The 13926-nt window shown below is 29.5% G+C and overlaps 1 protein-coding gene across 1 annotated transcript; it reads right to left on the minus strand.

Annotated features, from left to right (window-relative positions):
* Positions 1 to 3563: 3563 nt before the first annotated feature.
* On the minus strand, positions 3564 to 11173 carry LOC123697344 (galactosylgalactosylxylosylprotein 3-beta-glucuronosyltransferase I-like). The gene is made up of 5 exons (XM_045643820.1): positions 10758 to 11173; positions 10160 to 10313; positions 8549 to 8680; positions 6964 to 7185; positions 3564 to 4596 (listed from the first exon to the last, which is right to left on the minus strand). Exons 1-5 carry the CDS (start codon positions 10967 to 10969, stop codon positions 4432 to 4434), a joined length of 885 nt encoding a protein of 294 aa, XP_045499776.1. The 5' UTR covers positions 10970 to 11173; the 3' UTR covers positions 3564 to 4431.
* Between the last annotated feature and the right edge of the window lie 2753 nt (positions 11174 to 13926).

The raw sequence follows: 13926 nt of genomic DNA on the forward strand, positions 1-13926 counted from the left end.
GTGATTTTGAGATGCGGAACGATGCGTGCTATTTCCATACCTTCGACCGCTAAACGATTTGCCTCTCGAGCCTGCACATTCCAGCTGGTTTACCCGCTGCTTTAGTTGTGCTAACTGCTCGAGAAGGGTATACTGTACCGACGAAACTGCTCGAACTGGAACTGCCGGATTCATTTTTAATTATTAACAAACGATATCTATGCAATTCACTATAATAATGTTCACTTTTCGTCGGGGGTCACCAATGTTGGGGTCTTGTTATGTGCGGGTGTAATAAAAGATGAATAACTACGCAATGGTTATATTTCGTTAAACTACATATATTTATCCGTATGTAATTAATATTCGACCTAATGCGACCCACCCGCGTCCCGACAAGCCCGTGACTGTCTGTGCATAGCGCACGAACTGTTTATATATGAGTTACCGTGTGAACTTTCTTAGCGTTACACTTGAAATTCGATAACTCATAAATTGGCTTGTCGACGCTACAGGTACATCCGGGTGTTAATGTGGCCTTACCCTCGTGCATTTTGACTCATCACACACTGAGACGGTACCTCTACCCATCATAATATAGGTACTTATTCATTCTACAGATAGATACTTAATATGGTAAAACAAGGTAAATAAAAAACTGGCATCACAGGAATAATTTATTTACGTATTCAAAAATCATACATAGGGTAATAATACATCAAATACCATGGATAATTTATTTTTCTATTAGGACAGCAAACAGTCCGCTTAATTTTTTCAAAACGTCTATGCGTGTCGATGTGTGTGTAATTAACATTTAATTTTACATTATCTGTGTATATGAGCTTATTACACACACATACAAACACACACGCATACACGTTTACAAACTTTCAAACAACTACATATATGAACCATATTGTTATGTTGTCTTGATAATTATCTATATAATGGGGTAAAATAACATACATATTATAAAGAAAATGGGGTATCGCAAATTTTGAATACAGATACGATCTATTATATTAAATACCCTATAATATAATATAGTTCACGAATTATTGTTCGGTTGCAGATATGAAAATAGAAATAAAATGCGTCAATACCCATGGAATTTAAAAAAACGGTTTAAATTTTATTTTTTTAACTACAACTGACTCGTTTGTTTTGCTGTCGTACATTCATATTTAATAACAATAAAATTGCTTTATCTTATTGAATGCACTTGAAAAAGTAACCCATTTGCGATTATTATTTTGAAGCAATTTCACCGTTTATTTTACACATTATACAAAATTGCAAGACATCACAAGTTGCAACATACTTAAGGACTAAAAGCTGGAAAGTAAGTAGGCTTATACATATATAATAAAACAACATCCCGTACGAAAAACACTGGAAATAAGAATTCACAGAATCCAAAAATTATCTACGTAAATTATAAGTACAAAAATTACAATACACATCACGGACGAAAGTATTAGACCGACACTTTGAGCATATTCTAATAACTAAATATTATGCATTGAATTATAATCATATACATATAAATACATACATATATGTATTTTTATAATACAATGTTAAAATGCAAAATTACCTGTACCATAAACGATACATGAAATTTCAGCGTAAAACAAATTATTATGTAGGTTCAATTTTTTATTTAAATACCTTAAAAGTTTAAGCAACATTATACGAGTTAATTATAATAAATTTAAACCAATTTTCTATAAAGTTTACGTAGGAAATACAATATATTATGAATCTAAATAAATATATTGCCTAACTCCTGACTCAGAAAAACTATTTGTTTTTGTGATGTTTTCTTTTATAATATATTATGATATTGTAAATTTGTTTTTAAAACGCAACTAACTGGTTACAATACTTTGAATCGTGTCAATATAGTAGATAATTAAATAACTATGACACAAATTACATGAGAAAGCTAATAAATTAAAAATTATTATCTTAATTGTTATAATCGTCTGAAAATAATATTCAATCCTAAATAATTTTTCAAATTCAATGTTAAAATTTTCTCTAGTTGTCTAAAGCTATTCCTAAGATCTTCTACATTCATGAGGAACTCCCAGCTATTTTCATATATTTGTGCGTTAGATACATACAATATCCTATTGTTTTATGAGAGAAATATAAAATTGAAATCAAAATACGCACATATCTATATTATATACTAATGCATAGCATATTATATACTAATTATATACTTGACTTTATTAAAATAATTGATAGGCCATATGCTTAAGTTGAAGTCGAATAGACACAAAGATAATAATTATACTAAAATATAAAGTAAGATTAAATAAATTCATTTATCCGTTTTAAGCGTATGATCAAAACAGATAAATAAATAACGAAATAAATATTGTTCCTACACCCATAAATAATAATGAATAAGATACTTGACTATTTCAGAAAAAAACTTGGTACCTTATATTTGGTACTTTTTCAATATTCATATGTACATAATAATAATATGTATTTACACAAGGTGTCCCACCGTCGGTATAATAAGCTCAAAGGAGGGTTTTGCATACGCTGAATACGTAATTAATAAGACATTCATTAAATTCCAGACGCATTTTTTTCACGTAGATGAATTCTTAAAACTCAAGAGGACACCCCTAACAAGCAACCCGCTAAACTTTGCCACCCCCACGTGAGCTATCGTTTAAGATTATGTTTTCGTTACCAAAATGCTCACATTAGCGAAGGGGTATATGCCGGCTGCGCGAAGCTAGAGAAGAAAACATGGGTTTTAAAGAAAAATTTAGCTAAAATTTTTGACGTAATTTCGTTGTTTGAGTATTTTCTACATGATCAGTGTATGCAAAACTACAAATCTCTTCGCACTTAGTATACGGACACCCTGTATAATTTCTTTTTCTCTTTGGATTGTCATATTGTTATATTTTTAAATAATGCTGAGTAAAATAAGATACATACTCACTAACTTTCGAAGATTCTTGCACGTTTAATCATTATGAAAATCGAAATACCTACATATTATTTTGATAAAATGTCAAGTATCCTATTAAAATTAAGTTAGTTACCTACTGTTTTAAATGTTTTCGACGTATCAACTTAAAAAGATAAAAAAGGGGCTAACAAAAATAAATTAGGCGAATAAATCAATCTCGAATAATTAAATCTATATGAAATTAGACTAGCGTAATAGGTATAACACTAAGATTTGAAATTGCCCAGTTATGTATAAAAGTACTAAAAATCTAAATCCTCCTCCTAAATCTAAATTGATATTATCTTATTTACAAGTATCAAATTCGCATAGCATTTCCGTAAAAGGATATAATATAAAATAATACTGGATTGAAATAAAGTCTGGGAATTAAAAAAAGTGAAATTATATGCGAAATTAATGTTTCTATGATTGAGCTGTGTTTAATATTGGTGATGATTTTATAAAATACGTATATTTAAGAATAATTAGCCCTTCTTTAAAATGTTTTTAATGCGTTTAATATAAAAATCTCTTCGGCAAAATTAACTATAATACTGATGTTTATTTTAGATTTCGATTATTTTCTACCAATTATTGCATCAATATTTAATTTACATTTATAAATCTATTCTACGTATTTAAGTAGCAAGAGTACATTACCTATTTTATAATTTTATTGTTTGTTCGAATTATGAGTATCCTTATAGAGTATTGTTCTATATATTTATTATTAAATATTCTAAATATTCACTGGAACAGATGTAAAATGTCGATACATTTACATTTAATTTGTTAAGTCAAGTTAAAATTTATCGTAACCAATTACGTGACGATAAAATATTACTTTGGAATGTGTATTTTCAAATACAAATTTCTTTCATTTTCTCATTCTAATTTCGTATTCTACAATTAAAAAGTATAAAAATGTAAAATGGATACAATAAAAAAACTATAATAATGACTAAAACATGCGTTGTTCATTTACGAATAAAATAAACGTAGTTATTTAAATAGTCTTCTAATTGTAATACTATTGCGTAATTAGACAGTTTTTTGACATATCCGAGTATTTATTCGCGAATCAAACGAATTAGGTATCAAAACGCATATTTACGCGGTATGGGCTTTCTTCACAATGGGCAGCGTTGGTCGAGTTGAGACAATCACGGTACTCGGTAGAGGGCCTAAATGTCTATGATCGGTCGTAATAATTGTAGATGTTTATTCTTAATCGCCGTTATGGCGGCCAACATCTACAAACATTTGTTGGGCCAACGCTGCCCATTGTGAAGAGGGCCCATTATTGTAATACTATTGCGTATTTTTTGACATATCCGAGTAGATATTAGTGAATCAAACAGTTTCAAAACGCATATACGCGTTTAAAACCTCGATGTCTCAAACATTGATAGAATGGAATACCGCCAAACGGTGATTATTGACCAATAAGATTCGAGAGATGTTCAAACCTCAATATGGTCGTCGGGTAATGGCGGGTTCTTGAGTTTCTTGGGATTCAAGATGGATGGCTTCTGTGTGCGTGTGTGCCAAACGTACACTTTGGTGCAGTTGTCTGCGAGCGGCTCCAGTTCGTCCTTTGTTGTTACGTATTTTAAAATCTCGCTTTCCTGAAATTTTAAATACAAAGGGTTAGAGTAGATCTATAAAAATAAGCGTTTTATAATTTAATAGGTATTTTCAATATAGTCGTTTCTAAAGCATGGTAATACGGTGAAAATAATAAGTCTATTTTGTGAAAAACCTATCCAAATCCAAATTGCTGAAAGAAAGTTATGGTTTATTACGGATCGAACATTTTCTTTTACTAGCTTATCAAAGAGCGTTTATTCAAACAACTTGTATCTACCAAACTGGATAGCGAATATAAATAATGTAAAGATTTCAGCATTAAAATCTAGTTTCAGTCCCAGCCTGCTACTTCAGCCCTTGTGAGAACAAAAAAGCGAAGGAAACGATAACGAGTGCCATAAATAATTTTCGTTACATTATACAATCCTGGGCATAATTATTTCCAAGAAAATGGAGTAAAATTCCGAATAAGCATATGTGTGTTCCACATTAAATAACTTTACCTAAATGAAAGTTTATCACGCATGTAACGACCTTGCTTTTAATTTTTTTAAACTGTATACAATTATTAATAACAATTAGATCGCTATATTTTAGGGGATTCTCCACTATAAAAAAAAGGGGACCTACGCAATAATTTGAAGTGTAGGTATTGTATTTTAATTTATTGCTTCTTTTTCACTTGGGTACTAGTACCCAAAGTACCTAGGTACTTATTCTAATTAGTTACACTTTATTAGCTCAATATTATAAAAAAAAAACAATAAAAATAACTGAAGTAAGAAAAGCACAACCATCGTTTTAATAGGCACTTTAACACTACTGTATTAAACAAAAAAACTTGTTTTGTTTAGGAAGGAGCTTTTAATAGTTCAAGATAGACAAATAAACAAATTTAATTGCTTTAACCTTTAATATCTTGTTAAAAATAAATAAAAACAAAAAAAGGAAACACATACAGATAAACAGTGAAAGTGTTACCCATATTTGTTATCGCGAGTGACCTTAGACCCGTATGCTATCGGTCAATCGTGTGCAAATGTTCAAATATACTTTTATGGTAATAATTTATTGCTCCATATTCCCATAACTTTTATTTTTAAGCTAATTATTTTTCTTTATCGAACAGATTTAGATGAATTAGAATCAGTTTGTTAACTATGAAATGATTTTAAAAGAGCAACTGTGGAGTTTCTTGCCTGTTCTTCTCCATAGATACTGCTTTCCGAATCGGTGGTAAATTTTAAAAATATGTTATGAAGATTCAAAAATAAATGTTTGAGTTTATGTCGATTTTTTATTACAATCACATGATAAAGTAACTAGGTAGTTACCTATCAAACAATAAAAATGTATGAATCTTAAACTTTTTGGTACAATAGTAATTATAATATAAGGAAAAACGTTATTACGAGAGTATTTATAAAACAAATCCTAGTTAATCACAACCGGAAATTATGCGACTATAAATAGTATTGGTTTATACTATCATACAGAATGATAACACTTAATAGATTAAAGTTATTACAGTAATACAAACATTGCGTATAAATTATATTAATAAAAGGTATTATTAGATATAAGTAATTTACAGCCAATAAAAGTGTTGAACCTCTAAGAAAGATCATTCATTGGCTTTCACTCCGCATAAATACAAAAAAATAGTACGTATTTACCTACTACTAATAATTTATAGTTATGATGAAAATAATGCACCCTAAATTTGAATAAAAATACCTAATACGCATGTAGAAAATACATTAACAATTTTGACTAGCCCGTTCTCATTTAGTATGTATGGTTAAATGGTAAGTTATATGTTTATTTCAGTAAAATATTTCTCTTCGAAAATAACTGCTCGTAACGTTAACGCAAAACCTATGTATTTCGCACTTGGTGGGCTTTTAAGATGAATGTTAATATAACCTATTCACAGTGAATGAGCATATATTTCAAGTAAACCCACTTTCAGAGAGCCTTGACCGATTTACCTGTGGGTAAAAATTACGTAAATGTACAGTACATTTACGTATTTTGTTTCTCGTAATAACAAATGTATAGATAGCGGTGTTAAATCAAAAGAATGTATATTGTCAACATAACATTTTAATTATTAATCTCATGTAACACGTCTAATAGATATCAGATATATAATAGAATCAGATTGCGTAGATTTCAGTAAAATTATCATCAATATTGAAACACTATTCATGTCATTTATTGATAAAATTTTATATACTTATGACACAAGATATTTTTTTCTATTCTGCATTTGTCAATATTAAGAATTATCAGTTACTAATGCTGTCCAAAACTTAAAAATATGTTCCTTAAAAAGGAAGAACTGAGAATCTTCAGAAAACATTAGCAAACAGAAAAAAATCAATATGAAAGAAAATACAAACCTGAAAACCAGACTGGACCTTTCTAGAAAACTTCGCTTCTGGGTGGTCCAAGAACAGCGTCGCATTAATAGCGAACCCGGCCATATCAATGGGAAACGGTCTAAAGGGTTTCCACACCGCGTTGTAACCTGAGACCTTCCCGTTGGTGACTAGAGGCATTTCCACCCTCATCCCTCCGACTATACCCACCGGCCAAACGCCAACTTTCTTTATTTTTCGCATCTGTAATAAGTATATACAGTTTTCTTAGAAAATTTAGATAGTAATTTAAGTATTTGCGGCAGAGCATAGAGCACTTAGTTGAACTCATATTGTTATGTTAAAATCGTAATTAAAGTGTAACTTTTATTACATCGTCTCAAACTTTTTGGTCTGTGTAGCGCATGTCGCGTGACGCACGATACGTACGATAATTATCGTACAAATACGATAATTTTTAGTTAAATGTCTATAGTGTGAAAAAAAGTTTCACTTTTACCGTGGTTTCATAAAACCACACAACATTTTTTTTTATTCAAACGGACATCTCCTTTATCATTCAGGACACCTCTCTTATCATTCCCAGTTGTAACTTTTTCTAACAAAAATACTTAGATACTTATCTCAAAAAAAATTGTACCCGACAATGATTATTAAGTACAATTAATTGGCTGTCTCTGCTGAATTAAATTACTTTAAAAATATAACCTAAAGCATGTAGTTAGGTAGTTCTCAAAATGTTTGTTTTTCTACACACATATAAATCCAGAAACCTCTAATTTAAAACTCTGTATGATTTCCAGAGAAAGGTAATATCTTATCCTGCAGTTAATTCAGTCCGAGTAGTTAACTTTTCATTTTATTATTAGCAAAGGAATGTGACAAAGTATTTATGAAATCATTAAAATGTTATTGTATCCACAATGAGTAGCATAATCATACAATAAACATTATTGTTTAAATGCTTTATGTATGAGAAATTAACATACCTTCTGCTGAAAATGTAAACAATGATAATGTAAACATAATATGTATCATATTAATAACTCAGCCCCCGGAATCATAGACACAATAGAAAATCTATTGTGTCGTGGCCCGATCGGACCGCTCGGGGCTCAATGGGTTAAAAAGACAATATAAAACACTAACATCAACATTGAAAAGTGGTAGATATTTTATTTACTTCATTAGTAAAGTTTTAAATTCATGAAATAGGAATTTCCCCTAATACTTTTATCTCTCAGACAATCATTATGTAAAGTTGATTAGAATGAATCATAATGTAAAGTTTAATATTATGGCTATTAATGAATATTTAGTATTGTTTTATACATTTCGTGTCTCAGTTATCTGAATAAGGTAAAAAGAAAATAAATTCTTAACTTAGTCCGAGAATTCTAAGCGCAGTTATTAGTCACGTAATATGACTCAATTTTAGAAATAAATTGAAGAATAATAATTTATAATGATTGCAAATTGAATAAGAATGAGAATTAATTGTTGATACCTAAGTAATTTACTAACACAAATATTCCAACACCATTCAATGCAGTTATAGCCTTCTGTAGAATTAATAAAAAATATTATTATAGGAACCCAAACTTACCTCTTCAAAAACTTTAAGCGCATATGTATTGTCATCGTCCATAAAATACACAACACCTTTCTTATCTTCGGATTTACGCAAATGGTCTCTTATCCAATTTAGAGCCACATTCCGCTGCTCCACACCGCTGGCCTGTTCGGAAAATTAAATAGAAATGTTAATGTTTTTTTTAATTAATGTTATTCTTTTCTTGGATTTAAAAATCCAAAAAATATATTTTAAAATGTACATTCCCTATTATCACTATTAAAATATTTTATTTCACACATCTAAAATTAATATGTTACATGACCTTCTTTGCAAAATTTGTATGATGTTTAAAAACAAGCCAAGATTTACTGGCCAGTATTTCTCTAATTAAAAACATGTTTAAAATCAAACAATATTTAATATATTTGGTTAAATATATAGTGGGAAAACATGTATTTACTTGTAGTCTTTTATTACTTATATCAGATATTATAATTACACATAGTAAGTACAATACAAAAAAAATTATGAGCCATTTTAGCATACAAAATTATTTATAAGGTATATGAATGGAACATATGCCTTTGCATATTACGGCTATTTGCATGATGATAAAGTTATCTAATCTAGTTACACAGAAGTGAATATACAAGTAATTTTTATGAAATAACCTTGAAACAATGCAGTTGTTAATTGCAAATTAACAAGTTTAACTGGTACTATGCTATTAGTATTTTTTATTCTGTCCTCTTATTAATAGATTTTAATATAGGGTCCATATCTTTTTATTCTGCAGATATATACAACGGAAACAAGTCTATAGCAAAACATTCACCAGCTTACTGTTTTAATATTGATGTTCTATTGCAAGTGTTACAAATTGCAGTTCCACAAAATTATAATTATTATTGTTATATATATAAAAACACATTATTATAACAAATTCAAATCCAACAATTATGTTTAATAAGGATTTATTATATTAGCAAAATAACTTCAAATATTTAGTGTAAGTTAAAATTGATATGGTTATGCCACATGAGGTGATTCCAATGACATTCTAATTATCCAAGATATATGTAGCGATGGTATCCAATTATTTTTATGTATTTCATATTTTCTATTATGAAGTAGACTTTAGAATAATTTGATAGACCTATTACTATACTAAATAGAGTCATTTTTTGCTTTTCCTCATGTGGCAGACAATTTTAGCTTAGCAATTTTAGCCATTATAATAACAAATATTAATACATTAGCAGTACAAACTCGCATAAATCAAAATGAACCACATACACAATACCAAGATGTGTAGTATGCATCTGTTTTAAACACACAAATATTGATATCCATCACCTGAAATATTTCAAACAGTGGGAGTAAAATCTACAAATTCATGCTACTTCTAGTCTAGGAGATTAATATAACAATATGAAAAATGAAGCTAAAATTTACTACTTGAAATGTATAAATATATGGTCATGGCTCGGAGCTCGGATTTTATAATGAATGCTTTTGTGTGGTCTAATATTAACATTAAAAATGGTGATAAGTTCTTAAGTAAAGAATCTGATTAGAATGCTAATGCTACAATCCTAGAATAATTTATTGTATTGGATTGTAAATTCATACAATACTTACAGTGGAATGCTTAGACTTTTGAGTTTTCACATTGAGATGTGTATATTTGAGTGTGGATTCCTTCAGAAGATTTTCGACAAGTTTTGTTTTTGTCTCAGAGTCCTCAATAATGATCCAATGGAAGTTCCTCACTAACATTAATGTCTGTGATAATCTAAAAAATATTGTTTTTTTTTTAGTTATAAGCTTAAAATTATAAGCATGAATTACCTAGGTATATTTAAGAAGACAGAGAAACTTATAAGAAAAACTTTTGATTATCCATCTTTTTTGATAGGTAATGCATGTTTTAATCAATTATTAATTGATTAGGTAACGTTTAATTCCGTGTCAAATGAGATTAAATTATATTAAATTACAACAATAATAAGTTTTACAAATTAAAAATTATGAACATAGGTGAATCAATTAAGCTTCGAATAATCAAGGTTCCGCTTCTCTGAGTAACTATAAATTCGATCACCCATTAAAAATATTTATGAAAGAATTCCTAAACATGTTTGTACAGACAAACCAATTAGATTGCCAAATAACGAATCAGACATTAAAATTATTTAGCAAGAGCATTGAAGCCAAGGGCAATAACATCATGAATTACCTTGTGAGATCAGCCTTTTGTGCCAGTCGAGCATAAGTTGGGGTGATGCCGTAAATCGTCGGTAAATACGTATTCACTTCAGGTGTTATTTGACACTGAAAAGCCGGACGGCTATTGAAGAAAAATAAAGCTACAAAAATTAACATCCCGATTGCTAAATATTGCTTCTTGATATTAACAAAAGGCATTTTATTGTCACTGGAGCCGTCCATGTACAGTTACGGTTTCCGCGTCTGTAGAACCACAGACTATTAATTCAATCACAGTATTATCTCATTATGAGTTAAGTTGACCATAATATATTAACGCCGGGTAATCAATATTCCCACACTTATCGCGGTTATCGATACAACCAGCTCGCCGAGAAAGCAAAACTTGACTCTGAATGTAAAATCTAGGAACGTAAACTATCCATATTGTTTGAATGACATCTGACTGAACTGACAAAAGCTGTACAATCATCTATCAATTTTGACATTTGACATTGAAGGCAATACAGACACTACATACAGGTTCGGAAATGATAATCTTTAGTAGTATTAAAAATTTGTTTCTCTAATTGCACTGAAGCCATAATTTCTACAGTAAAAATTATTTTTCAATTTACCTCAGTTTATACTCTGGACCTAAATAATTTGTAGAAGTCTTTTTAGTGCTACAGCAGTGCCATCTATGTATCACTTTAAATGACAATGTGTTGTATAAAATAATTATAGTTACAATAACTTTCGCTAGATGGCTACAAATTGCACAAAATAATATTTATACAAACTATTATATTAGAAATTTAGAACCTATGGTAGCTACTAGTTAATTCTGGACCATCCGTACATAAAAATAGCTTCTAGCTTCTGCCCGCGGTTTCGACCACAGACCTTGACGCTTGACTCATTGACTGTGTACCTAAAGCATACATAAAGCTTTTTTTAAAAATACCTAACTATTGATTTTTACTGTCTAGGTAGGTACCTATATTATGGTGAATTATTTTGAACACTTTTTATTGAATTTTTTTATTTATTATTTTGGATTTACTGTGATTACCTATTTATTTATAATTTAGGTAACTATACAATATTTATGTTTTTTTTTTAATGCACCCGTCATCACAGGGTGTTCGCGCCACCTCTGGATCTGTCCAGAGACATTTTTTGCTTAATTTATTTTTTTTACACGAAAAACATCAAAATACAATAAAATAAACTTTAAAACATAATAAAAAATATTTATATCTAGAAATTATTGTTACATGACAAACATACCTACATTATCTTCTTGTTACTTCAATGGATTATGCAGCCCACGCCAAGATAGATCTTAGAGGGCAGGAATTTTCCCACTTGGTACAATATTATAAATATCCATTAAAAATATATTACGGCAATATTTTCACAAACAAAAAAATAGGTAAGTGCTAACCTATATCTATACTTTTATATTAAAAAGCTGAAGAGTTTGTTTGTTTGTTTGAACGCGCTAATCTCAGGAACTACTGGTCCGATTTGAAAAATTATTTTGGTGTTAGGCCGTTTGACAAACCACGGGGCACAACTATCGTAGGTATAATATAGATACATTAGTAATGGTTTCAATGATTTCATTTAACTTTTTTAACCCCAATTACCTACTGTTATGATAAAATTTACAAAGATATCAGATGTGGTCAGCCATTTACCCCACCACGTCTAGGTTACTCTTCCCACAAAATCGTTTACCTAAAAGTTAAAACTATTAGTGAGAGTAATATTATTATGAACGAACCTCAAGAATCTTATTTCAAATAATTTGTAATAATTACAATCATGCGTAATATTATTAAATCACTCTATTTGAAAATAAATAACAAAAATGTATTGTATTTTAATTATACCATAAATTAAACCTTATATGTTCAGAATTTTGAAGAGATTTTTCATTAAAACAGGTCAAACCTGAAAAATAGCCCGATGACTTTTTTTAATTTTTTTTTTATAATTATACGTTATGCTATATTTTAGATATAGATCTTAAAACTGTAAATAATATTAAGTCCGTATATTAACGAAGAGATTATTATGGGTAAACACAATGCTTGGAGTTTACCATTCCATTGAAATTAAAAATAAACAAAATAACATCACGTTTACATTATCCGAAGGGTGGCATGTACTTTACACCAATACCCTACTTATGTATCCACGTTAAACCTAAATCGTAACAATGTTTAAGTCACTATTGAATATACCATAGATAATAATATAACGCTTTATCGAATCCATCTTCAGGTGCTAGATTCTTGTAATTTATAATATTTTATGTAACTAATTTTTAATTAATGATATGTATTTATAATTATTGATAAATTATAATTTTATTATTTTGTGCTGTACAGTCTCATTAGTCACGGACAAAATGTTTCATTAAAGGTCAAGATTTTTCTTATTATATGACAACAAAAGACTTAAAATATGAGCTTTATTCAGGTACATGCTAATATTCTGAACCACTTAAATCTAAATATATATAAAAAAAACTCTTATGCCTTCTTACATTATACTGATCTGCTGTAAATGACATCGAGGTAAATTTTATCCGCCTAAAACGCGCGTAGAACTGCCGTCTTCAGCTAGCAGCGTTATAAAACGACATCAAAATTTGACTTTGATTTATTTTCATCACATTTTATTTAAACTACACCTCTAATACGATCAATGTAGAACTATATAGAGCGTACTATTTTAACCACTATCTTTTAACAGCTTTGCCTAGCAAAGTAGTGATTAATTTATTCTCTCTATGCTACGTATTACGTAGTAAAAGCCGTAGCAAATGTAGCGCTCGATGCTACGAACTTATAATACTCAACTTAGTCATCTTGACAATATTGAAATTTGAAAAGCCTTGCATTAGGTAAATGGGTTGAAAATCATAAATAAAATATGAAGTTACGACTTTGGGAACGTCATTATGTCCGTAACAAGCTTGTTGGGCAGCTTACGTCTTAAGAAAACTTGTATGCTTGCATTGAGTTTGATAGAACTAAATGTAGAATATTGCAATATGTTGGAGCTTAAATAGAGCTATGTTCTCGGAAAACGGTTGATCAGTTAGAGCAAAGGAGAGTTTATTACTCATTGAGAGAATATTGTTGAACATTGATTTTAATCTAGGTTACATAATCTTTAGCAAT

This window comes from Colias croceus, chromosome 14 (assembly GCF_905220415.1).
Source record: "Colias croceus chromosome 14, ilColCroc2.1".
Lineage (NCBI taxonomy): Eukaryota > Metazoa > Arthropoda > Insecta > Lepidoptera > Pieridae > Colias > Colias croceus.